The sequence below is a fragment of the Thamnophis sirtalis genome, unplaced genomic scaffold (assembly GCF_051295495.1).
Source record: "Thamnophis sirtalis isolate CommonGarterSnake01/CBP01778 unplaced genomic scaffold, rThaSir2_p1.2 scaffold_15, whole genome shotgun sequence".
NCBI lineage: Eukaryota > Metazoa > Chordata > Lepidosauria > Squamata > Natricidae > Thamnophis > Thamnophis sirtalis.
The window spans coordinates 555778-580657 of record NW_028261395.1 but is presented as its reverse complement, the minus strand read 5'-3'; the positions used below and the strand labels follow the sequence as shown (position 1 = coordinate 580657).

The following is a 24880-nucleotide window of genomic DNA, read 5'->3' as shown; positions in this document are numbered from 1 at the left end:
ACAGGAAAATATAAGAAACAGTACTGGAAGGAAGGAAGGAAGGAAGGAAGGAAGGAAGGAAGGAAGGAAGGAAGGAAGGAGGGAGGGAGGGAGGGAGGGAGGAAGGAAGGAAGGAAGGAAGGAAGGAAGGAAGGAAGGAAAAATAATCTAGTTTCTAATCGTATTTTATGAGACAGTTAATATTCTCAATGTTTTATAGAAAACTTGAACTAACTTAGTAACAAGCTTGCTTTACACCATTATAATCAACCAATTCCCTGCCTCTATAATGTTCCCCATAGGAGTGAAATCTATAGTTCTGTGATAACAAGAAAGGTTTTTGTACTTAAACATTATAGTGACTTCTGAAGTACACTTATTTCAGAATACTTTTTGCAATTATCTTCCAATTCAATAGATTCTACTTCAATGACCTCTGATTTTCCTCATTCTCATGCTCCAGAATAAGCACTATCATTTCACAGCTTTATAGCTTCTCTATTTTTCCCACAAGAGGTCAGGGTTGTGTTGTTATAACGCATCATCCCCACGGCAGCAAGTTTCAATGGCCTTATTACAATTTTCACATTCTCACATATTTGGATGATTTAAAAGTCATTCGGATTCACAGAGTAGAATCTGTCTGCACATGTTTAATTCTGCTGATATCTTGCTATTATTTTCTCACATTTTTCTCACATTTGTTATTCAAACAAATACGGTGTCTGTTAACTTTCTAGTTTTGAAGCCCAACTTTTGCGCCACCTTTTAATAGGATACAGCCATGCTGAGATATAAGCATGTTTATTTTAAGTCTATGTGCCTATCTTTGGGTGTGAACTATAATTGTACATGTAATTGAGAGATAATATGAGGTAGATAGTATATCCATACATTTTGATCTACTTTATTATCTAATAAGCCAAGCAAAACCACTTCCTAGGTTTCATAACACACTCTTTTTACAATAATCTTACTTCATGTGGTGTAACAAATACTGTACTACCTTTATATTCTAATTTTTAGAGTATTACTAGACTACCCATGTCCTACTGGGTCTTCATCTCAGAAATATTCTTTTTTTCTAAACAGACAAACAGAATGACAGCACTGATGATATTACCTAGTTTGGTAATAGAAAATCTACAAGAAAAAGCCTCATTTCAACCCTGAGCTACAAATATTCTTTCCTATCAGTAGAATGACAACAGGTGGGCAAAAAAACAGTGGGGGCAGGAAGGACCTCCAATTCCCTACCAGCTCCTCCCTAAGGGTCCTTGTGGGAAGCTGGCAGGGAGCACGGGAAATTTCCTGTCCTTCTTTCCCTGTTGAGGTCTTGTATAAGCAAGGCAGATATTGTCATGTGTAGGAATTCTAGCAGTAATTAGTGTTTGCCACATTCAGGTAGTCCTTGACTTACAACCACAATTGGGTCCACAATTTATGTTGCTAAGCGGGACGTTTGTCAAGTGAGTTTTGCCCTAATTTATGACCTTTCTTGACACAGTTGTTAAGTGAATCACTGCAGTTGTTAAGTTAGTAACACATTGGTTAATTGAATCTGGTTCAGGGTGCAATACTGCAGGCCACTTCAGCTGACTGTTATCTGCAGTTCAGCAGTTCTAATCTCACCGGCTCAAGGTTGACTCAGCCTTCCATCCTTCCGAGGTGGGTGAAATGAGGACCCGGATTGTTGTTGGGGGCGATATGCTGACTCTGTAAACCGCTTAGAGAGGGCCGAAAGCCCTATGAAGCGGTATATAAGTCCAACTGCTATTGCTATTGGAGATGTGCAGCCCTTTCACTCTCTGGTTCTCCATCTCTCCTCCCCCTCCTTGCCACACCCCAATGACATTTGGCATTATCTCTGGACCATAATATCCCCTCTCTCTTTCCGCATGGCATAATTACGCTGACATTTTATTTTATTTTGCTTTAACTTTTTTTTTACTGTATTGTACACCTCAAAACAGTTTAGAATCCTGTCAGCTTCTCCACTGAGTTGAAAGAAGCTGTCAGAGACATTTTAAAAATAAAACCGTGCCCTCTTGAGGGTTAAGAGAGGACCAGACTACCTGATCTTCAGCAACTGAAGGAGAGGCAATCTACACTCACTTTCAGAGTAGAAAGCAGTTGAAAAATTAATCAGGATGCACAAGGACTAGGGTCTAGTCCTCATACCATTATAGCAATAGCAATAGCAGTTAGACTTATATACCGCTTCGTAGGGCTTCCGGCCCTCTCTAAGCGGTTTACAGAGTCGGCATATTGCCCCCAACAACAATCCGGGTCCTCATTTCACCCACCTCGGAAGGATGGAAGGCTGAGTCAACCTTGAGCCGGTGAGATTAGAACCGGCGAGCTGCAGCTAGCAGTCAGCTGAAGTGGCTGCAGTACTGCACTCTAACCACTGCGCCACCTCGGCTCCTACATTCCTATATATATAATGTATTTGACCAACACCAGAGAGATCCAGTTTCTATCCCATCTCTTATTTTTCCGCACTATTTTGCACTTTTATTTGTAATGCAGGGAAACGCTTAGCTCTATTCAAAACTACATACGGTTAGAAAGGGTAGAAGAAAAGAGAAGAGCAATCAGCAAATGTCTAATTATGAGTGGTGATGGGTACACTATTGGAAAACTGGCAGGACCAAGTTGTGGATGAATCATCCTGGAGAAAATCTATCTACATGGCCACCAGGAGCCAACCCCGTCTTAATGGTATATAATCATCATCAGTTTTTAGATATAAAACTGTAGCTTGTACTGTCAATGACCCCCATAAAGCCTATCCATTCTTCATCCCTTTATTCTTTCATCTGGACTACACTGTTTTGCCAATATATGTTTATGATACCATCCAGCATATGCTGCAGGTAAACCTAACTCAGAACACAAGTTTTCCTATGTTCAATTTCTTGTATGATTGTAGCAAAGATGTATTTGCTTTGTCTCAATACATAAACATAAATCATGCACAGGAGAAAAAAAAATCAAACTGCTATCATACAGTATTCTTTATCTTATAATTGCATGGTGATGTATTCCCAATTCTCTGGAGACCAAATATCAATATCAATACGGGTATTAATTTTTAAGGTAATCTCAGTTGCAATTAATACTTACAGACGTTTCAGTTCTGAAAGTCCATAGAAGGCTCCTGGTTCAATGTTACTAATTAAGTTATTCTTCAAATCTCTGGAGATAACAGAAGAGAAGATCCAATTAATGTGTAGTATACATGAAGCTTTATATTCATAAGAGGATGACGGAGAACCAAGCTTTGAAACCGCCTCTGCAAATGTTAAAATCAAGGAAAAAAATAATTTGACCCTTTTCCTCTCTTACGTTAGAAGCCCTAATTAAAACTTCCCATCTTCAGTTCACCATCTTTAGGGGAAATGTACTATTAAACTAGCAGGGAATAACCATATGGAGAGTTGCATTGTACTACATCAATACACTACTACAGGTAGTCCTTGACTTATAACAGTTCATTCGTGATCATTCAAAGTTACAACGGCCCTGAAAGTAGTGACTTATGACATTTCACACTTATGACTGGGACAGCATTCCCATGGTCATGTGATTTACACTCAAACTCAGTAGTCACTGGTAATTGATAATTGGAATCAATATATTGTTAATTGTTTTAAATGATTTTTCTTTTTTAATTTGATATTGTAATGAAGTGGGTTTTTTAAAAAAAAACACAGGGGGGACACCTCCCCCCCCACTTTCTTCTTACCCCATTCTTACTTCTCTGAATGGATTCTGACCTATTTCAAGTTGAAATTTTTATAAAATTAACAATGATCATGGACCATTTCTTTGAGTTTTCCTATGCTCCGCCTGGTGTCAGCTTTGATAGGGTATCCATCCACCGTGTTCTCTGGCGGCTGGTTTCCTTTCACCGCAAACTCTTCCAAGCCTAATTACTTTCTCCAGTGAATTCCCTCTCATGACACGGCCAAAGAAAGTGAGACAGTTTCCTGATTTTGCTTTAGTCTTTGCTCGTTAGTGACTTTTGCTGCCAGGGAAAATAGGCAGCAGTCTTCTCCAGCACCACAGCTAAGATGAGTCAATTTTCTTCCTGTTTTACTTTCCTAAGATCCAACCTTCATAGCCATAGGTAGAGCAAAGTAACCTACATCTGGTTATCAGGTTGAGGTCCTTGTTTCTCCACATTCAAATTAGTTTTAGGTAGGTAAATCACTAGCGATGTAGCTTTGCTTTCCCATTATATCCAATGAGCTGCATGGCCCAACGATTGACTTAACATTGGGGGAAAAACACATTTACTTCTGGCCTCTTTCCTTCTGTTCTTCAAAAAAAAATGAGCCTATACTTGTGCTTCTGTTTTCCAGTAACAGTCCCCAGATGACAACACATGCTTTGCCACACGAATGTAAACAAAGGTCTAACAAGAGCTTGCAATTTAGGGGTTTTAAGTAATTGATGTGGGGCTGCTACATTAAGATTGCTATATTAGCTCGGTTGCTACGAGCACACTGAGCTAATTCATTCCCTGGCTCATACATAAATCAGGAAACTGTAATTTTTTCCACTATACACGCCTCTGAAATTTGTAATTCGGTTATTCAATAAAAAAATACACATCTTTGCAAATGTCTCTTTAGTGGAATGTGCGTTTAAAATGTGTGTATTTTGAGAGAAAAATCATTAGGATCAAATCTTTTTATTTTTCACTTGCAAAAACGGTATAAGGGCATTCAACTTCACTTGACTCAAGGGACAAGAGGGGGTGGGGTCATTTTGGGAGACAGATTCATGGGTTTTAAAGGATAAATAGGGTGGACTGGCAACAGGAAAAGGAATACTTGGCTGCCCCTAACCTACATATTTTGCATCTCCCAAAGCCTTTAATGCAAAGTGATTTTAACTAAGCAATTCTGTATTCTTCTGGGAGTCATTGAATTTAAGGAGATTTGCTTACTTATAAGTAATGCTTTGATCTTTGTCTCCTGATATGAATAAGAGAAAGATATCAAGGCAAACTCACAATGTCATCCACATTCTCTCATTCATTCATTCATACTATGATAAGACAGATTATGTGGCCAATGGACAAATGTTTTGCAACTATCTTTTGACCTAAGAGCAAAGGGGCAAAAGTGAATGAGATACAATGTGAGCTTTATATAAAACAATTATCTTATAGTTCATAGAGGTACTATGGTTGATGATACATCAAATCTATAAATAAAGAGAATGTCTCTCAACCAGTTTTCAGCCAAGGTCGTCAGTCAACACATTCAAACATTCAGCTTTCAGTCAAGTCATTCATAAAATCAGTTTAGAGTTGCAAGTCTGAATACGTAACTTCTTAAATTGATTTTGGATTTATTTTCAATTTAAAAAAAACAAAATCCAACGAACTGCTTTTGTTTAAAAGTAGTATTTAGGAAAAGGAAACCTCAATATGTGTACAGATTTGTCTCCCCTTTCTGTTTCAGTTATCTGGAAAGGACAAAGAAGAATTATTGTCTTATAAACGGTTCACCGACAAAAGGGCGCATGACAACACCACGCCCGACTAAACCGCGGTGACAAAATCGCGAGTTCTAACCCTAACACGACGAATGAGCGCTGAATCACGCTGACAACAGCGCGGCGACAGAAGCACGCTGTAAAACTAAACCTAAACCTAACCCTAAATGTAACGCTAACCCTAACCCTAAATGTAACCCTAACCCTAACCCTAAACGTAACGCTAACCCTAAACCTAACCCTAACCCTAACCCTAACCCTTACCTTAACTTAAATCGGCTTTCTGTCGACGCGCTGTTGTAAAGCACCCTTCTGTCGCCGTGCTGTTGTCACTGCGCTGTTGTCTGTGTGGTGATGACATCGCGGTTTTAGCGATGCGGTTTTGTCGGCGTGCTTTTGTCGTGCACACTTTTGGCGGGTCACGTTATAAACCCAACCAAACAAATTTGAAAAGAGGGTCTTGCTAGGGATACATACTATGTATCTTAATAAAAGCTATATGTAAACAGACTGTGTTTTCTAAGAAGGTAATCAGGGCAGGTTTGCTACAGCTTGAAGCAAAAAAATAAATAAAAAATACAATTCTGCATATAGAAATATCCATGCCTCATATTTCTGCTGACAAATAGCTCCTTGTGCAAAGCAAAATTATTTATGCTTGTTGAACTCCAGGGAAGAATATGATACCCTGTTTGTGGATATTGTGATCTCCCTCTTATCCTTTTAAGAATCTATGCCTTAGCCTTTGCCAGCATGTTTATTTTCTCTTGGCAGTTCCGTGTTATTCGCTTTATGTAAATATCAACTCTAACCCATTTCTCAAAACTTTCATAAATACCAAAACTCTAACTGGTTGTAACTCTTTTCCGAGTAGCTGCGAAGGCAGAATAAGTGCAGCCAACAGAATGAGTTGCTTCCCCTCCCATAGACCGATTAGATCACACAGGTTAGGTCTCCTCCGGATTCCATCTGCCAGCCAATGTCGGCTGGCGACTCCCCGGGGGGAGGGCCTTCTCTGTTGCAGTGCCGGCCCTCTGGAACGATCTCCCCGTGGAGATCCGGACCTTTACTACCCTCCCGGCCTTCCGCAAAGCTCTTAAGTCCTGGCTGCTCCAGCAGGCCGGGGGACTCTCGAAATATCCAGGCCCCCCCGGAGATTGTGATTGTTGTATATTTTAATGTTGTTTGTGTATTATTCCCCCTCCCTTGTTTTATTGTAAGCCGCCCGGAGTCCTTCGGGAGTGGGCGGCATACAAATCAATAAAACCATAAACCATAAACCAAACCAAACCTCCAGTCATCCTCCAAAAGATGAGGCTGACCCTACTTTTGTGAACAAGGACAACTGTTGATCTCTACAAGAGAACCAAGTTTAGCCTTCGGTACTTCTCCCTTTCAGCAGAGGTGGGCCAACTGCAGACAATGAAGTCAATTAAGACTGTAAACTTAATGTTGTGGTGATCAAAACTGGATGCCGTATTCCAAGTGCGGCCTTCCCAAGGCATTCTAAAGTGGTATTAACCCTTCGCGTGATCTTGATTCCGTCCCTCTGTTAAGGCAGCCTAGAACTGTGTTGGCTTTTTTTGGCAGCTGAAGCTCCCTGATGGCTCATATTTAAGTGACTGGCAGTTCACTGAACAGATTAATTTTTTTTAGTTTTGCTAGGAATATTTTTTCAGGCCTCCAGGAGCAGAAATGCCCACCTGGATTACGTATTCTGCAACACACCGAAATCTGCATCGGCTATGCAAACGTATTATTTTCCAGAGAAGCAGAGTCTATCCCTGCTGCAATTAAGTTGTTTGCAACTAAAGGCCGAGCCCAATTGCTATACAGGGCTCAACTAGGACCATATAACAGCAAGATCACTTTAGAAAGGATTCAAGCAACATTTCTGAAAAATATCTTCTAGGTAACCCACTGTCTTTCAAAGGTAGTCCTTCGACAGAAAGCAGGAGTCAGTAAACTTGAATTAGGTCTCTGGATAAATATTTTTACTTACTGGTTGAAACTACCCTATGACTCTAGTACAGTGTTTCTCAACCTTAGCAACTTGAAGATGTCTGGACTTCAACTCCCAGAATCCCCCAGCCAGCGAATGCCCTCTATAAAAGAAGACCGGAAAATTGCCCTGATAACAATCCAGCCTGCCTGGGAGTTGAAGTCTGGACATCTTCAAGTTGCCAAGGTTGAGAAACACTGCTCTAGTAGATTACACCATCTAATATTGGAAGACAACTATAAATCTTCCTGGGAAATAGGATCCAAAACAAACTGAGCCTCTGTGATTTATCCAGTGATGCCATCACCAATTCAACCTTAGAGTCAGATCAAGCTAGATCAATATTAAGGCAAAGGAGGATCTTAGATTTAAGAATGTAGGATTAGAAAATAACGCTGCTTAGGCCCATGGTTTTGATCTGCTCTGATTATAATCAAGACAGAGCCATATTCCCAGAGCAGTGTTTCTCAACCTTGGCCACTTGAAGATGTCTGGACTTCAACTCCCAGAATTCCCCAGCCAGCGAATGCTGGCTGGGGAATTCTGGGAGTTGAAGTCCAGACATCTTCAAGTAGCCAAGGTTGAGAAACACTGTCCCAGAGAGATAAAAGATGTGGGGGCAGGACCTTAAAATATATAGAGATCCCCCACCACTATGGTGTCCCCCCCCCGTGGTAACTGACATTATACACTTTAGCTCAGACTGTTTGCAATATTTTGAATGTTCATTAAAAGCTTTATGCTTCTTTGCGTCAATTTTCTACAGAACTAAATAAGAAAACCAGAGTAATTTTGGTTGCATATTTATTATATGCCCCATTCCACGTCCCTCCAAAGTTACCGCTAAGATGGGCAAAGACCGTTTGGTATTAATTACATCAAGCAGCAACAGCAGATGGGGCCACACACAGAGCACCAAACGTAGCCAAAAAAAAAATCCACCAAAAATATTTTGGATCACTTTGCAGAACTATTTTACACAATGTAATCCATTCTTTTTTTAAATTCCCAAATTACTAAAACTTAAGGGTTAGTATTACTTTGGCAGAGAATCCTGACTTAAAATACCAATAATATGTCATTTGTGGTATGCGCGTACACATTCTGAAAATAAATCAAAACCAAACCTCTGTTATAATCCAACCATAGGACGCTACATGAAGTCAACGCGTGCTACAACAATTGTTCAGTTGTACAGCTGCAGAAATACGGCTGGAATATTTATTGGGAGCATAAAACTTTTTTGGCAGTTTCATTGCTGTTTTTAGAACAGTAATAGCACCACAACTGTAATTAAACACTCAAAATGACGCACTTTGCAACTCCCAAAGCAACAGGAAATAGTGATGATCTATACCTGTTTCACATAGACCAGAATATAGATATGGAACTACTTTCTTCTGCTGGATATTCTACTTTGATAAATGCTGGAAAGTAAGTAACTTTACTTGAATAGTTTTCTCCCTCCATGTACTCCAAAGAACCTTTTTCCACTGTAGCATCTGGCACCACCACAGAGCCTTACTTTTTAAATCCTGCCACTGTGTTTTTCAGCAGTAAAGCTGAATTTCAGAAGGACAGCAACTTCCGTATTCATGCCAATCAATTTACTGCACTAACAGCAAATGCTCCTTAGAAAATATGTTCTCTGTGTGTTTATCTATAATTTGTTAAATCATAATCAGACTACTACAATACATTAACTCACAGTTGAAGTATGTTCCAAAAATACAACTGCTGCAAAATGTAGCAGTTGAGTACGATACAATGAGCATATTGTGCCTACCCTGATAAATCTATGCTGATTGTTTCCCCAAGAAGAATTCAAAGCATTGTTTTTTAATCTGTTTAGTGGCTGGGTTTTATGTGCCTATGTCTTTAGTAACACGCCATGCATTTAAAATCTACAGGGGAGACCACCCTGTTGAAGATGGTGGCCTCTTCCTTTACATTTATTGATCAGTCACTAAATTTATTGATCAGTATGAGAAAAGGAGTTTTCTCCGCAAATGTATGGAAGAATTCTCTCTGGAATGGTGACTGATTCATATTTTCCCTGCTTCCACAGGCCTACCTTTTTATTCAAATATTGCCCATACTTTTAATAGCTTGGTCATTTGGATATTAAAAAGCCACTGCTTGATAGAAAGCGGGAAGCCTTTGACACTACAGTCCAATACTTCGAACTGCAAAGTGGAACAAATAAACAATACATTAAACATCTGGCTGCTGTATGAGGGTTAAAAACGCAATAGCTCTTTGCTTCAAGATTTGCTGACATGTTATATACTTCAGCACTTGAACAGACAGTTAATATCCAGTCAGGGTGTTTTTTCCCCAGCAAATTATCATCACTACAAACAAGTCTATTGGGATGGTAACCAATGCACTTATTCGTGTTTATATTAAATAAGCATATAACAGAGAATAAATTGTTCCAACTTCAAGAGTAAAATTGGGTAGTATATATAGGAATTTCCAGGTACATAAATTAACTAAGAAATGTATGAACCTTAAAAGTGATGGGGGCAATTATATGCTATTTGGTCTACATAGGCTTAGTTTTAGCATATGCAATCCTGTTGCTCGTTCAGCAGTAAGTCTCTTTTAGATTCATCTTTCAAAAGGAAGATGAGCAGGGGGCTGGACTAGAAGACCTCCAAGGTCCCTTCCAGATCTATTCTACTGAATAAATCTTATATTAAAGGCATTTTGAAACCCCTGCATTTAAAAGAAAAACAAACCAATGGCATATTATTTTCATTCAGCATTAATCCATCCAAGTAAAATGTATAAAGTAATTATAATTGAATATCTATCATCTATAATCTTTGCTTGAAACTAAAAGAAGAGAGAGGGGGCTGTTTCATTTATTCAGCCTATGCACTGAATAAAAATATTCAGGGAATTAGATTGGGAAGTGGCATTAAAATTGGAGGAAGAAACAAAAAATTGGGTTCCTTTGAAGCACCGTAGCCTCTAAAGTAAGATCCACCCCCCACCCACCCTTCTATTCTTTCATGTAAGCCTGAAGACCCGGCTCCGCCAGTTGGTCTGAGACCAAAAGGGGGAGGTTCCAGACTGGCGGAGGCTAATTGGATTGATGGCAGACACCACCTCTCCCCTCCCTTCCTCTCTGCTTTCCACCTATCCATTCTTCGGTTATCATATTGATGTATTCTGTTATATTCTTCTTTCATTGTTTATGTTATGGGTCTATTTTTTACTTTCTGTTCTATTTACACTTTTTTCTTTTTCCTACTGCCACATACCTCCCAGCAACCGCACCCGGGCGGACCCGTAGCAGTCCACCACTGGATTCACTTAACAAATGTGGCAAGAAACATCATAAAATGGGGCAAAACTCACTTAGCAACATAAATCCTGGCCTCAATTGTGGTTGTAAGTCAAGGACTACCTAAATTTTCTCCAGCTCAGAGGAACAGCATGTAGCCCTATCCATTCTACTTGAAAGAATAAGTGCCTGGCACGGGGTCCTCTTTAATTGTCACTTGATTCAAAGATAATCTCAAGTCAGCATACTCATATTGTCTTGATTTATGATTTCCTTTATTATTTCTTTTTCTTTATTTTTATAATTGTATTCCCTTTATATTTTAGGGGAAAGTAATCGTTTGATTAACTAAAACATTTTCAGAGAATAATAAGAGAACCTCTTAATATTTAAAACACCAGAATTCAGTCAATTTCCACGACGCTTCTGTCTTCTGCAATTAATGAAGTAGAGGAACAGACCTCAATAGTCTCTTCATAGTTCCCCTTTATTCATTGTTAAAATGAATGTCCAGTTAATATGGGAAGACAGATTCACTATTGGAAGGAATATTCTCAAGACAATCCTGTTTCTTTAAAGGTAATTAAGAGGGAACCAACATAAGAATAATGTTGCCTAAAATAACAGACTTTTAAATAGCTACAATGCTTTGTCAGTTTAAAAAAGTTGAGGAATCTAATTTAGTTTTGATTCAGATATTGGTATCTTGGCCCTTTCTGCCTACTGTGAACCTGACTTAAGACAAAAAAATGGCTTTTTAAAGTTCTTTTCCAGATTCTGAAATTATTGTTTCTCTCAAAACAATGCAGCGCAATTAACTTTTTATGGTAATTTTTTAAAACACTACAATTAAAAAGATAAACAATAACGCAAAGAAAAAAAATAGAAAATACAGAAAAGAAAAAAGTAGAAAAAATATTAGGCAATAAAGATAAAAATATATAAAGAAAAGAATATATAAAGAAGTGACTTCATTGAAAGTAGAAACAAGTAGAAACAATTTTAGTAACTTATAAGATACAACAAAAATATTTTCTTCCCATATTCCATCTCTTATCTATAAAAATCCTTATTCAGTTGTAGTCAGCAAAAGTTGCTGTTCTCGAGCTTTATGTGTTTTTATAGTTTTATTTTTACTTTGTTCCTTCTCACAAAATCCTTCAAAACTTTGACAAATATTTTTGCAAATCCAATATTCAAATGTTATCCAAGCCATGCCCTTAGTTTGTCATTTGTACATCTTCTAATTATTCAGACATAAGGTGGCTTTATTTGTATATGTACCGTAAGATTCTTTTTTCATATCATTCTTGTAGTGTATCATTTTAAAATCCAGTTTCAGATCAGTATCAATCTTAACAGAATAACAGAGTTAGAAGAGACCTTGGAGATCTTCTAGTCCAACCCTCCGCTCAAGCAGGAAACCTGCCCCCTTTCAGACAAACGGTTGTCCAATCTCTGTCTAAAAATATAAAAACTTTCAGATCAGTTTCATCCTTCTCCAGTAAAAGTTGCTCTTCTTCCATAACATCTTTAAAGATAGCCTATCTATAATAACACATTCCTGAAATTAAATTCTGGGTCCATTGTTCACAAATATGCTTATTTTAGTAAGTCAAATGTTAGTGCTCTTTTAAAAGTTAAAAAAAGTATTTTAACTTTTTTTTGAATAAAATAAAAATTCATAAAGCAAAAAAAAAGCTACATTGAGATTTCTGGTTAATCCAAAAGTGCATTCAAAGTTAAATTGGCTTAAATTGGGTTATTTGTAACATTCCAAAATCAATTTTTAGTCACTCTGTTGCTAATTATTTTTTTAAAAGAATTTTTAGAGTATCTTAAATTGTATTTAAAACTTTGGGCTAAAGATTTAAGAAAACTCAATCAGTGCTTTCAAACTTGTTGATCCGAAGGTTCCTAGTAGCCAAAAAACAGGTTATAAGCACATTTGATTAGAAAAGGAAATGTGGGAACCCCGTGTAATAAAGGCGTTGACCATGGTTTAAGCAAAGATGGCACCCCCTCGGCTCTAAAGAGCCCCCACAACTGTGCTGCAGTCTCCTAGTGAGAAGCAACTGACTGGAGCACTTGTGAGTCATCTCAAGTCCTCTCCTTATCAGGAGAGGAATTACAAATAGCAGATTTACTAGCCAACTCTCCATTCTGCTGCAATTAGCAACTCTGCTGTCAGCAAAGTTAGGGTTAAGGTTGAGTTTCCTTTTGTTCCCCACAAACAACTCAATACAACAAAATGTATTTCTAGAGATCTTAATTACTGATATAATGATGTCCTCAAAACTTTTTTTTATAGGCTGTTTTTATTAAGGCACTAGGTTAGAACCAGGAGATTGTAACTTTTAGTTCCCCCCCCCCCCCTTAGGTCAGAAAACCAGCTGGGTGACTTTGGGCCAATGACTCTCTCAGCCCAACTCGCCTCAGAGGGTGGTTGTTCTGGGGAAAACAGGAAGAGGAAAGAGCCGAGGTGGCGCAGTGGTTAGAGTGCAGCACTGCAGGCTACTTCAGCTGACTGCAATTCTGCAGTTCGGCTGTTCAAATCTCACCTGCTCAAGGTTGACTCAGCCTTCCATCCTTCCGAGGTGGGTGAAATGAGGACCCGGATTGTTGTTGGGGGCAATATGCTGACTCTGTAAACCGCTTAGAGAGGGCTGAAAGCCCTATGAAGCGGTATATAAGTCTAACTATTGCTATTGCTATTGAAATGAGGACCCAGACGGTGGGGGCGATATGCTGACTCTGTAAACCACTTAGAGAGGGCTGAAAGCCCTATGAAGCGATATATAAGTCTAACTGCTATTGCTATTGCTATCTATAAAAACCTTTTGAAAATGTTTTTTTATTCTACCCTTATTAAATAACAATGGCAGGATACTTTTTTTTAAAACCTCATGAGTGAAATTGAGAAAAACACATTGTTTAGGATCAAGCAGGAATACAAAACAGTGAAAATCCACTCAATGAATCTGAAAACACCTCCCAAAACATTTTCTTGAGACTTTTAAATTTAGAAGTTGGAGCTTAAATAACTTGGTTCTATGTTAATTAGAACTTTCTTAAAAACGTGGGCAAGGAAGGATTGAGTAGAAAATGAATGACCAGAATTTGTGGCAGTTTTTGTCGTGTTTTGGGTGGGTGGGTGTGGGGGGGGGGAAATCCTATTTCCTCAAATGTCTATCTACACTTTCTTTAAACAACATAAACAATTTATTATTTTCTTTACAGAATTGTATTCCACTACTGATCTACTCCCACCATTATATTCCCAAAACTATAGTTAAAAGCGTTTTTAAAAATTAATCTGATATCATAGTGGAATGACCATATCTCGAATACTGATATGAAATGGTTAAATCTTACTCATTTTTATAATATGAACTCTATACAAGCTCCATTCTTATCCTCCTCCCTGGCTGATAAGTGGTGGGAAAGGGCAGCTCTAACACAATGACCTTCCATATCTGGCTTCTATTCAATATACACTAAACACATTCTTCCTCGTCTCATCACACTGTTCCAACTCATTAAATCCAAGTAAAGTCCGAGAATTGAGATACGCCACCAAATGTGCACAGTTTGTGTTTACCAGCTGAAACAGTCTAGAGAGTGTTGCTTACAATCCTCTAATGCAGAAGCAATTTTGCTGGCATGCTCTGACAATTTATCTATTCATGCTGGAGTGGAACAGCGTCTGCTTCAAAACTTGGGCTGCTAATGGGAAAAACGGGGATATTAAAATCCATCACAGTGAAATCTTTGCTGCCATGAAGGGGGTCATTGATCCAGGAGACAAACAACTTAGTGTTGATGGTTTAACAAAACATTTTTCACAGAGATTACATGCTCATCCATCAATTTACAATATTTTCCCATCACAAAACAATAATAATACTTGCTCCACAGTTGCCAATTATAAATATTAGCAACTAAATCTAATGCTGAAATCCTTGCATTGTTATACTTTGGCGCGTGCATTGACAAACACTGCAATACTAGGCCTGGTGATTACATTTAAATATCTAGACATATTAGATATGTTACTTGATTAAAAGAAAAAGTGACTATAGAAATGTTGTAAGTTCCAGCTCTGGCTCTTTGAATAAGCCAAGTATTCTGAATAACCAATGCTTCTGTAGGGCCTGAACCTGGGTAATTTTCTGCCATCTGGTTTTGCAAGAAAGGGAAGATTACGATTCCTCTTCTAGGATTCAAGGCCAAGTGCAGTAACTCTTTCTGGCTAGACCACATATGGCATTCTTGACTGACTTAACAAAAAAACAGTGTGTATTAAGAAAAAATCCCAGTGGAACAGACAAGGCTGCCTCTATTTCTGGTGAGCAACAATCAGAAACAGAGGATTAAGTTCTTTTGGTTGGGGCAAACCAGTTTCAGTTCATCAAGTTAATAGTCTTTATTTTCTGAATTGTTTGAAGATGCTGAGATCCTCAATACACCCAAGATCCTTGAACACCTGAGGAAAAGAATCCTAATAAATGCAAGCATCCCTTGAAAATTTATGGATATGAAAAAGCCAAAGCTACTTGAATCTGAAGATAAGAATGAGAATATCATGCCTATAACTCATGCATTCACATTTCTTATCAACTCATTCAACTTTAAAACAATATTTGCCATAAATTACAAAGCAGATTAGCAGCATTTTTATTCTTAGTAGTTAAGTAGATTCCATTTTGCTAATGATTTACAAATATTGGGAAACAAGGAATGCTTCTGGTGCATATTAGCTTAGTAACTAATTTCACTTTTGACACACAGCAATATTTTGTGATATTAAAAAAAGGTCTCTTTATCACAAAGCTAATAAAAACAATGAATGCAAGCTGATAGAGAGGAAATTAAACATTATTATCTTATGAATTCCGGCAAATACTTTTTAATTAGTGTTATTATTACATTGTGCATAGCCAAAGAAAATTCCAGATCTATTTTTATTCTCAGAAAACAACTTTAAATATAAGATAATTTTCATTTATTTTAATATATTCCATTGGTATTTAGCTGAAGTCCATGGACAGAAAATTGAATGCATTCTCTTGCTAGTGTTTTTGAGTAAGGACAATTCTCCCAGACTACCTCCCTTCTTCAAAGCAGCAGCAATTTTCATTACTCTGAAAATTAAATAAGTTTTCTTCTGAAGAACAGAACATTTAGCACACAACCTGAACAATTCAGAGTGATGGTTTATATCTAATGGAGTAGTAAAAGATAATTGCTGTGTGGTAATTATTATTACTTTAGTAATCATGTAAGTTTCTTCACTGCTCCTATATGGTTAAATCTTCAGGAGCCAGTGGGACCTATAAACACCATCCTAAACATCCACACAATAAATGATAGGACTCAACCATACAATTTATACCTATTTTCATTTGAAAATTCATTTCATTTATGACTGCTGAAAGCCTCCTCTCTTGTCTCCTGCAGTTGCATTTCTAATAGAACATGGTTAAAGAAAAATATTTTTTCTGCTGTCCCTCATTCTACTTGCTCTGATCTACCACAACGTTTGGGAAAGGTTCTGAATTAACCAGGCTTCTATTCAAGATGGCTTTTATTGACTGTTGTCAATACTTCCTTTACTTTCTCCATTTCAAATGCTGGTCTTAAAACTCACAAGAGGAAATAAAATGCCTTAGGACATTATTTTATTTCTGGCAGGAAACCAGTTTCTTATTCTGAGAATATCAATTAAGTGCAGTTCACTTTACAGTTTGGTAATTATTCAGTTAAATACAAATATTTCAAAAGATCAATCTGGTGTATTTAAATTTAAAAGTAACACTGTATTAAATATACATGAACTTTAATAATATATAATGGCAACTGCCAAAGGATAATTTCTTGCCAACACAGCCTGCATGACTTCAAGAAAAAGAACGTTGGGCTCACCTGAACGTGTCTTTTCAGTGGAGTAGAGGGAGGGGTTACGCAAAGGTTTTACGGATCCTGGAGTTGGCGCAGCCACATCACCACTGTCCGGTTAAAATAGGAGGCTACAGCTGCGGCCTTGATCGCCCAGGCAGAAGCATTAAGTTTCTACGGAGGGTGAGCTCTGCCCATTTGTCCTCCGGCTTCATCTTGCCCGCTGCGTCCCCCGACACGACAGGGGAAGAGGAGACAAGAGCCGCTACTGGGGTATCGATAGCGGGAAGCTGGAGTGCCTGGGAGAACGTCAGCTCCACATTGTAGGCACGATGATCGTTGCTGCCCGGGGTGGAGAAGTTAGACGGCCGGGACCACTGATTTTTAACAACCTCTAGGAATAGAGGAGGGGCAGGGATCTCCTCTTTGTTGGTGGCGGTGTTGGAGAACATTGCCATGTCAGGGTCCCTAGGAGCCGGGACTGTGGGATCCCCAGTCCCTATCTTTGTGATCTTCCGTGCCTTGTGGAGCAAGGTTTTAAACATCACGGGAGGAATTAGGTTGGATGAGGTAGGGGAGTTTGGAGGAGCGGAGTCCTCATCCTCCGAAAATCCCATGTCATTGTGGTTGTCCTCCCCATGGGTAGACCCTTCACTGACTAGGGATGGAGAAGGGGCCCTGGGACGGGACCTCTGATAGGAATGGGATCTGCCATAGTGGGTTGTCCTATCCCTTTGGGCAATGCCACGCGAGATGGCAGCTGAGATAGTCTTTTAATGTTCTCAGGGAGGTGTTCAAGATCCTCCGTTTCATCTTGATATTGGTCTGGGCCTTGGCCAGACCCCTGGGGTGGAAAGACCTGGAGGAGCCCTCAAGGGGGTCTTCAGTTTCGTCCCCCAATGGTTCAGGGGAACCTGGAAGAGAAGGGGACCTCGCCTTCCGGAACTTATATATGACCTGGAGAAGGACCCCAACGGAGAGGAAGGACTGAACCCTCTGCGTGGCGAGGGTGATTGCCGCAGGGTAGGCCCCATGGACCAAGAGACTGAGAGGAAACTGGGAGCCAATAGGAAGGGCAGAAGCCTAAGAAGTTTTCTCTCAGTCTAATGGACCAATCAGGCTGTGTAAAGCCCTCGCGTGACCCCTCCCTCGACTCCCCTGGAGAATGTGGAATGCAGTGCTGTGTATTTAGTGTTATAAGATAGTTTTTGTTCTACCTGATTTAATCAAATCTGGCTTAAGAGATTTTCTGGTCATAATAATAACTAATTACTAAGGAATGCATTAGAATTTGACAGGGTTGTCCCCCCCCCCCCATTAAAAGTCCTTCAGCATCAACTAAACTTAGAAACTGGTCATCATAAAATTGTACCTCCCGAGGGTTCCAGCATTTATTACATTCTAAAATAATTAGTTCAGCTGCTACATGATTTTTCTCACATTTCAGGAACAGCTTTTAAAAAGAAAACATTATGAAAGTAATTTAATACCCGTCTTAAAATACTATATTGAATAATGCTGGTTTTTTTAAAAAAAACAGCATAAATTTGGTATGTGCCCAGAATAATCTCTACTGCAGACAAATTCTAATAAATTTTAATACTGATTGACATCTTTCCACTGAAATCTATCATTGTTGACACAATTAAAATGTCACTGGCAGGATCAAGACAATTCTGGGGCTTGTAAATACTACCAAAAATGTTAAGTTTACGGCAGGCAAATCCAACCCACAGCTCACAGGCCACACGCAGCCCTGGACAGTTAGGGATACAGTCCCACAAGATCACAGATTTTTAACATTATTATATAATTTTATATCATAAAAGCATATATTTTATATGCAGCCCATGACATTTCCTATTCATTCAATGCAATCCAGGCAAGCCAAAAGATTGGAGATGGTTTTTGCATGGTTTGGAGAGGGAGGGGGGAGAAGCCACCTAATTAGAAGGAAATCTCCCCTTACCAAAGTTTCCATGAAAAACAGAATGATATTACATAAAATCATTAAAATCTTCATAACACCACTGCATGTTTTTAGTTTTCTGGCCCCTTAACTTCTAAAAGCTCTACAAATAAACCAAAATTTTACAGGGGAAAAAAAGAGAGATTGCTATCATTTTCCATATACTGCCTACAGCATCGCCATATATTTTGTGTATGTGTATAAATTGCAATTTATTTTTTAAAAAGTCTATAAAGAGGCACCCTGATGAAGAAAGACAATTTAAAAATGTAAATAAAGCTTGACTGACACTCACCCCTGGCCTCGGAAGAGAGACAAGCTTTGGGGGCCCCTTGGAACCCTAGAAAAATGGCCAACACGCGGGTCTCTCGGAGGATGCATAAAATGACCCTTAACTGAGGGGGGGGGGTCGCTTGGGCCCACTCTGCCCAAATGTATCAGGCAGTATATACTGTGGATTACAGTATATAACAGTGATGGCTAACCTTTTTGTCGTTGTGTGCTGAAAGTGAGTGTGTGCATGCACCTTCACCCATAATGCAACCTGTGCGCAACACCCCCCGTACCCCTGCACACACAACTCCCCATGCTCCCCCTGCCTGCATACATGACCCCCTGCGTTCCGTTTTGGGCCTAGTAGGCCTCTCTGCAGCCTCCTGGGACCAAAAACGGGCCGCAGGGGGGAACACCGCACCCCTCTTGTGCTCACCCCCACCCCACACATGCACGCATGAGTCCCTCGCCCCCCTGCGCATGTACTCTCATCTACTGCATGCACCCCACACACACACACACACATGCACAGCAAAGACCCAAAAATCAGCTGGCCGGTGGGAGGCACGCACACATGCGTGGTGTAGCTGAGCTGGGGCGACAGCTCGTATGCACGCAGAGAGGGCTCTGCACGCCACATGTGCCATAGGTTCGCCATCACGGGAATATAAGATGTGAGCAATGTCCGAATGGCCTCCTGGTCAAGGAAAAGGCAGAACTGGCGCGCAAGTGGAACCTATTCAAAGCTGTAACTAGCTCAATAAGCAACAGCTGTGAGAATTCCCAATTTGCACACCAGCCTCAAATGGGGAAGAGCAACGCCAGCACAGACCATTAATCAAAAATGTCCCCAATTCAGAAGGCCAAAAGAGTTGTAGTATTGTCAGAATGAACTAAAACCTGTATGTATTTTATGTAATGTATGTAGACATTAAGAGCTTCTAGGCTGAGCTCGTACACTGACAGTTTCAACTGCACATTCCAGGTTGAGGTGTATAGTTGAATATCATCTATGTATTCGTACTGAATCCTGAACTGATAGATGACCTCACCCAATACTTCCATGTAGATCTTTTAACGGGAATACAGATAGTACAAGTAAGTGATGTTATATTCCCCCCCCCCCATTGACGGGAAATGACCACAGAGGAAGCAGTGAAGCATTATAACTCAGTGACCCCATTCCTAAGTCAGTCCAGAGGGATACTATGGTTAACAATACCGAAAACTGTGAAAGTTCAAGTAGCGCATGGATGGATACACCACAATCCTTCTAGTTTTATTAAAGGTCATTGGCAAGCACAATCAATGCTGCCTTTATCTTCTGTTCTGTTATCTTTATCTGAAGTCGAGATATATTTTTCATCAACAAAACATTGCATTCTGTTTATTAAATGCTCCCCAAGGCCTTCGAGAGCATTTATTACAAGTTTAAGTTTGCAATCTTGAGTATATTTCACTATGAAAGCAACATATTCATCCATGTCAGGTTTACTGAGAAAATAAATTCACCAGAACGCTATAAATAATTTTAGAAAACTCCCATATGGCCTGCCCAAAAGCCCAAATGATTGGTTCATGAACTCTTCCACTACTTACTTTAATGATATAAGGAGGGTGTGTGTCTACCTTTTACTACTTCTAAAGTGAGTATTGCATTTCAGCACCATCTCCATCAATGTACAAGTTTTAAAAATGCATGCCATACTTTTAAAGGTCTTACCGAATAAAACAAATTGGTGGCAAGTGACAGATATCCATGCTCTCAGAATTTGTCCGGGTAATCACTATGCACAACTGAATTTACTCTAGAGCATATTTGCAGCAGAAAAAAGCCCATACTTAAATCAGAAAAAGGCTTCAACTTTTTAAAGATCAAAAAGAGGCAAGATCAGTCCCTCCTTCCCTGAAATGGAAATAAAATATTTCCATGCAAGCATCTAGATTTTATTTGTATTATCTTATTCATGAATAATATTGTTTTAAACTTAAGCAACCACTCCTAAACTGATCTGATATAACAATAGAAACTATCTTCTATGTTGCCTTACTTTTAATAACAGCAAAATGGCATTGATATAGCAATAGCAATAGCAGTTAGACTTATATATCGCTTCATAGGGCTTTCAGCCCTCTCTAAGCGATTTACAGAGTCAGCATATTGCCCCCAACAACAATCCGGGTCCTCATTTTACCCACCTCGGAAGGATGGAAGGCTGAGTCAACCTTGAGCCGGTGAGATTAGAACCGCTGAACTGCAGAGCTCCAGTCAATAGCAATAGCAATAGCAGTTAGACTTATATCCCGCTTCATAGGGCTTTCAGCCCTCTCTAAGCAGTTTACAGAGTCAGCATATCGCCCCCACAGTCTGGGTCCTCATTTTACCCACCTCAGAAGGATGGAAGGCTGAGTCAACCTTGAGCCGGTGAGATTAGAACCGCTGAACTGCAGATAGCAGTCAGCTGAAGTGGCCTGCAGTACTGCACCCTAACCACCGCGCCACCTCGGCTCATCATTCCAGAAAGGTATGTGAAAAATAAAAAAGAACAGGATACTTTCTAAAAAATTTCTGAACATTTTTTAATTCCTAAACTAGAGGAAACCACTTAGTATCCTGGTCAGCCAGTTCTTTACAGGAGAATTTCGCTGTTTTATTTCTATTGTTTTTGCTTCAAAAAGGTGCTTAAAATGAATTGCATTGAAATCCAACTAAAATAATAAGTTTGCCTCACTGCTGTTTTACCCTATTCTGCCCAAAAATAAAAAATTAAACAATGACAAGGCATTTTAATACTTGCTCATTACAGTATATGTGCAAATCTTTTAAAAAAAATATCGAAGGAATTTCAAATTAGTTTGAGCTGGTTCTTAAAGTGCAAGTTTGAACTGACCCGTGCTTCCTTGGAATCTTTAATCTCCAATCTGAACTGAATTAAGGCTGGCTTGTATAATGTTCATCTTCTAGAATGATCTAAGACATAAAGAATTCTAAAATGTGATGCCGGAGATGCCATCTGAGTTTGAACTGAATTATCTTTAATGATTTAACAAGAACATGTTTCTTGGCTATAAATAAATGCCATAGATTCACAACATTTTTCCTTTATGACTATTGCATAAAAAGACAGGGAATCAATTGCACCATGTCTGGAGTGGAGGCATCATTGGAAAGGAAAAGAAATACAGAGTGTATTTTTGGTAAGTAGCTATTGGTAGTCTAGGGAGCAATGGGAAGCTGAGTAAAAAATGCATCTGCAAATGAAGAAAATTATTATGAATTCAGAAGAAAATCTGCTGGATCTGTCCCCCACACTCGACTCCATTATGAAGCAATTTTCTGTTTGTGTTACATTTTGCTTTGATAAACAATTAAGTCATGAACACTTATGTAAGCAAGGATAAGGCTTTAATTAACATACTGTACATACATTATTAGAAGCCTTATTTGGAGTTAATGCATAATTCATTATTATTTCCAAGCGCACAACATAACATAAATGAGCTATGGTTTCCTTTTGGATTCTGGCACTAATCAGAAGCTGTCAGTTATCTTTCAAGAATATAATCAGCAATTTTATTTACTGAATAAATAAAAGTAGAATTATACAGGAGACATATTTGCTGTTTCTCAAAACTATTAGGGATGTGGAAATCTTCAAGGGATTCTGCAATGTGAGGAAAGATTAAGCCAATTTTGCATGAGCTGGAAGAAACTACAAGGAAACTATACTCATGCACAGAGGAGTAAGGTCTTCCATACTTTTCTGTTTCCATGTAGAAAAGTTGGATTTTTGCAGGCGCTATACGGTAATCTTACCAAACCAACAGCACTATTTCAACTATAAAAAAATATATGTTGGTCTCAAGGGAAGTAAAGTTACCATACAAATTTCTCACTTTAGTTCTGGGGATTTTCTTAGAAACGGAAGGAAAACATACCCAGTAGCTCATCTGGACTCTTTTTCAGCTGAAGGATTTCTCCTTCAATGCTCTACATTATCTGGAGCATAAAAATCCACATTTTTTATCACTGCATCAAGTAACATTCCATATCAAGCACATTGATATTACGCAAAAATATTTCATTGGCACTGCACTCAATGATTGATAAATTGGTCCCAAAGCTTGAAGAGTGGTCTGTATTAGGTATTATGACAAAAGATGTGTTCAAACTTCAAGAGCCTGCCTAAATTATTCCTTCACATGAAACCTCTGCGAGAAGAATCAGTGTTTACAAGGAATGATAATCAGATTTCCAAATGCTATCGAAACTATTCTTATTCAAAGACAAAAAAAAAGACATACATTTTTATTATCATTGAAAATTCTAGTGTTTTTGTAGTACATATATAATAGTTTAAATCAGTGGGAGTCAACCTGGTCCCTACCGCCCACTAGTGGGTGTTCCAGCTTTCATGGCGGGCGGTAGGAGTTTGCGGTAACTCTGCTTTATAAATGTTATAAAGTAAAGTTACTTCCCTACTTTACAAATCACCATTACTGTGGAAGTGGTGGGCGGTTAGAAAATCTTACTACTAACAGAGATACAAAAGTTGGCGGTAGGTATAAAAAGGTTGACTACCCCTGGTTTAAATGATTGAAATCACACATTGGTAAGGCAATGTTCAATGCTTTTCTCTCCTTATTTCAGCAATGCAATGGAATGAGACCAGCCAGATGTACAGGTTGGATTTAGAAGAGGTATCCACGGCCCCATCAATAAATGTGATGGATAATGAGAATAGCTGGAGAAGAATTTAAGCAACAGATCATCTTCCTAAGCTCAAACATTCAGCCAATATGGTCTCTGTAGTTATGAAATCGGCAGTGTCTTTATTGCAGTGTTTTATAGACATAAATAAGACACAATATTTATTCCAGTCACTTATTGACACCTAAATTGGAAAGAAACAGCTTTATGTCAATTAATTGAATCTACTTTCACAGAGATTAATTATCTGACATTAAAACAAAGTAGCAGAAAAAAAGGAGGCATGCATTATCTATCTCTAAACAATTAAGTAGGTGGCTAGGAAAAATAATGCACTTTTGCATTAATTAATAGCCTCCAGTACCACAAATGTGTATCAGCAAAGTTGCAAACAGATTATCTAGATTACACTAAATCGGATCCAGCTTCTTTTCCTCACTCCAGCCAGAACCACAATTCCTCACAAATTGCACAAAGACACAGTGAGTTCATTTCTCTCTCTTTCCCTGATTTCCTGGTATTCAAGACTGACTGCTACTAACTTCCTCCCCTCAAGCCGCACTTATTGGAAGCTTTCTTTTTTTCAGCTTATAAAAATATGATACAGTGAGCAGGTCTCTCATCACTCATCACTGAGGTGGCGCAGTGGTTAAATGCAGCACTGCAGGCTACTTCAGCTGACTGCAGTTCTGCAGTTCGGCGGTTCAAATCTCACCGGCTCAGGGTTGACTCAGCCTTCCATCCTTCCGAGGTGAAGTGAAATGAGGACCCGGATTGTTGTTGGGGGCGATATGCTGACTTGTAAACCGCTTAGAGAGGGCTGAAAGCCCTAGGAAGCGGTATATAAGTCGAACTGCTATTGCTATTGCTATCACAAGGAGTGGATGCACTTCTTGCACATAGTGCTTATAGCACTCGAACAGTTCAGAAGCCATGACCCAGCATAGCATCTATGAGGAAGAGAAAAAATTAATAATATGTCAATTGCAAGCAACAAGCCCACTGATGAATGATCCAAATTGGCAACTTTATTGTGTTCTACCTATTAATACAAGAATCTCCTCTTCTCTTGGAAATAACCAGATAAGATTCCCTGGATTTTAGGGAGGGTGAGGCGTATGCCTCTTCAGGCTATGCAAAGACTCAAGGTTAGCGCCTTGCTTGACATCTCTCCCTCCCTCTCTCCCTCCCTCCCTCCCTCTCTCTCTCCCTCTCTCCTCTCTCCCTGACTTCCCAACA

At 39.1% G+C, this 24880-nt stretch overlaps 1 protein-coding gene across 2 annotated transcripts in view; it reads right to left on the bottom strand.

The window, feature by feature from the left end:
• The window catches only part of ADGRA1 (adhesion G protein-coupled receptor A1), a 304703-nt gene that overhangs the window by 239241 nt on the left and 40582 nt on the right, over window positions 1-24880 (bottom strand). For both annotated transcript variants that reach the window (XM_087702485.1, XM_087702486.1), the window contains exon 3: window positions 3109-3180. In XM_087702485.1, the coding sequence (XP_087558611.1) occupies window positions 3109-3180 (72 nt within the window). The remainder of the gene's footprint in view (window positions 1-3108; window positions 3181-24880) is intronic.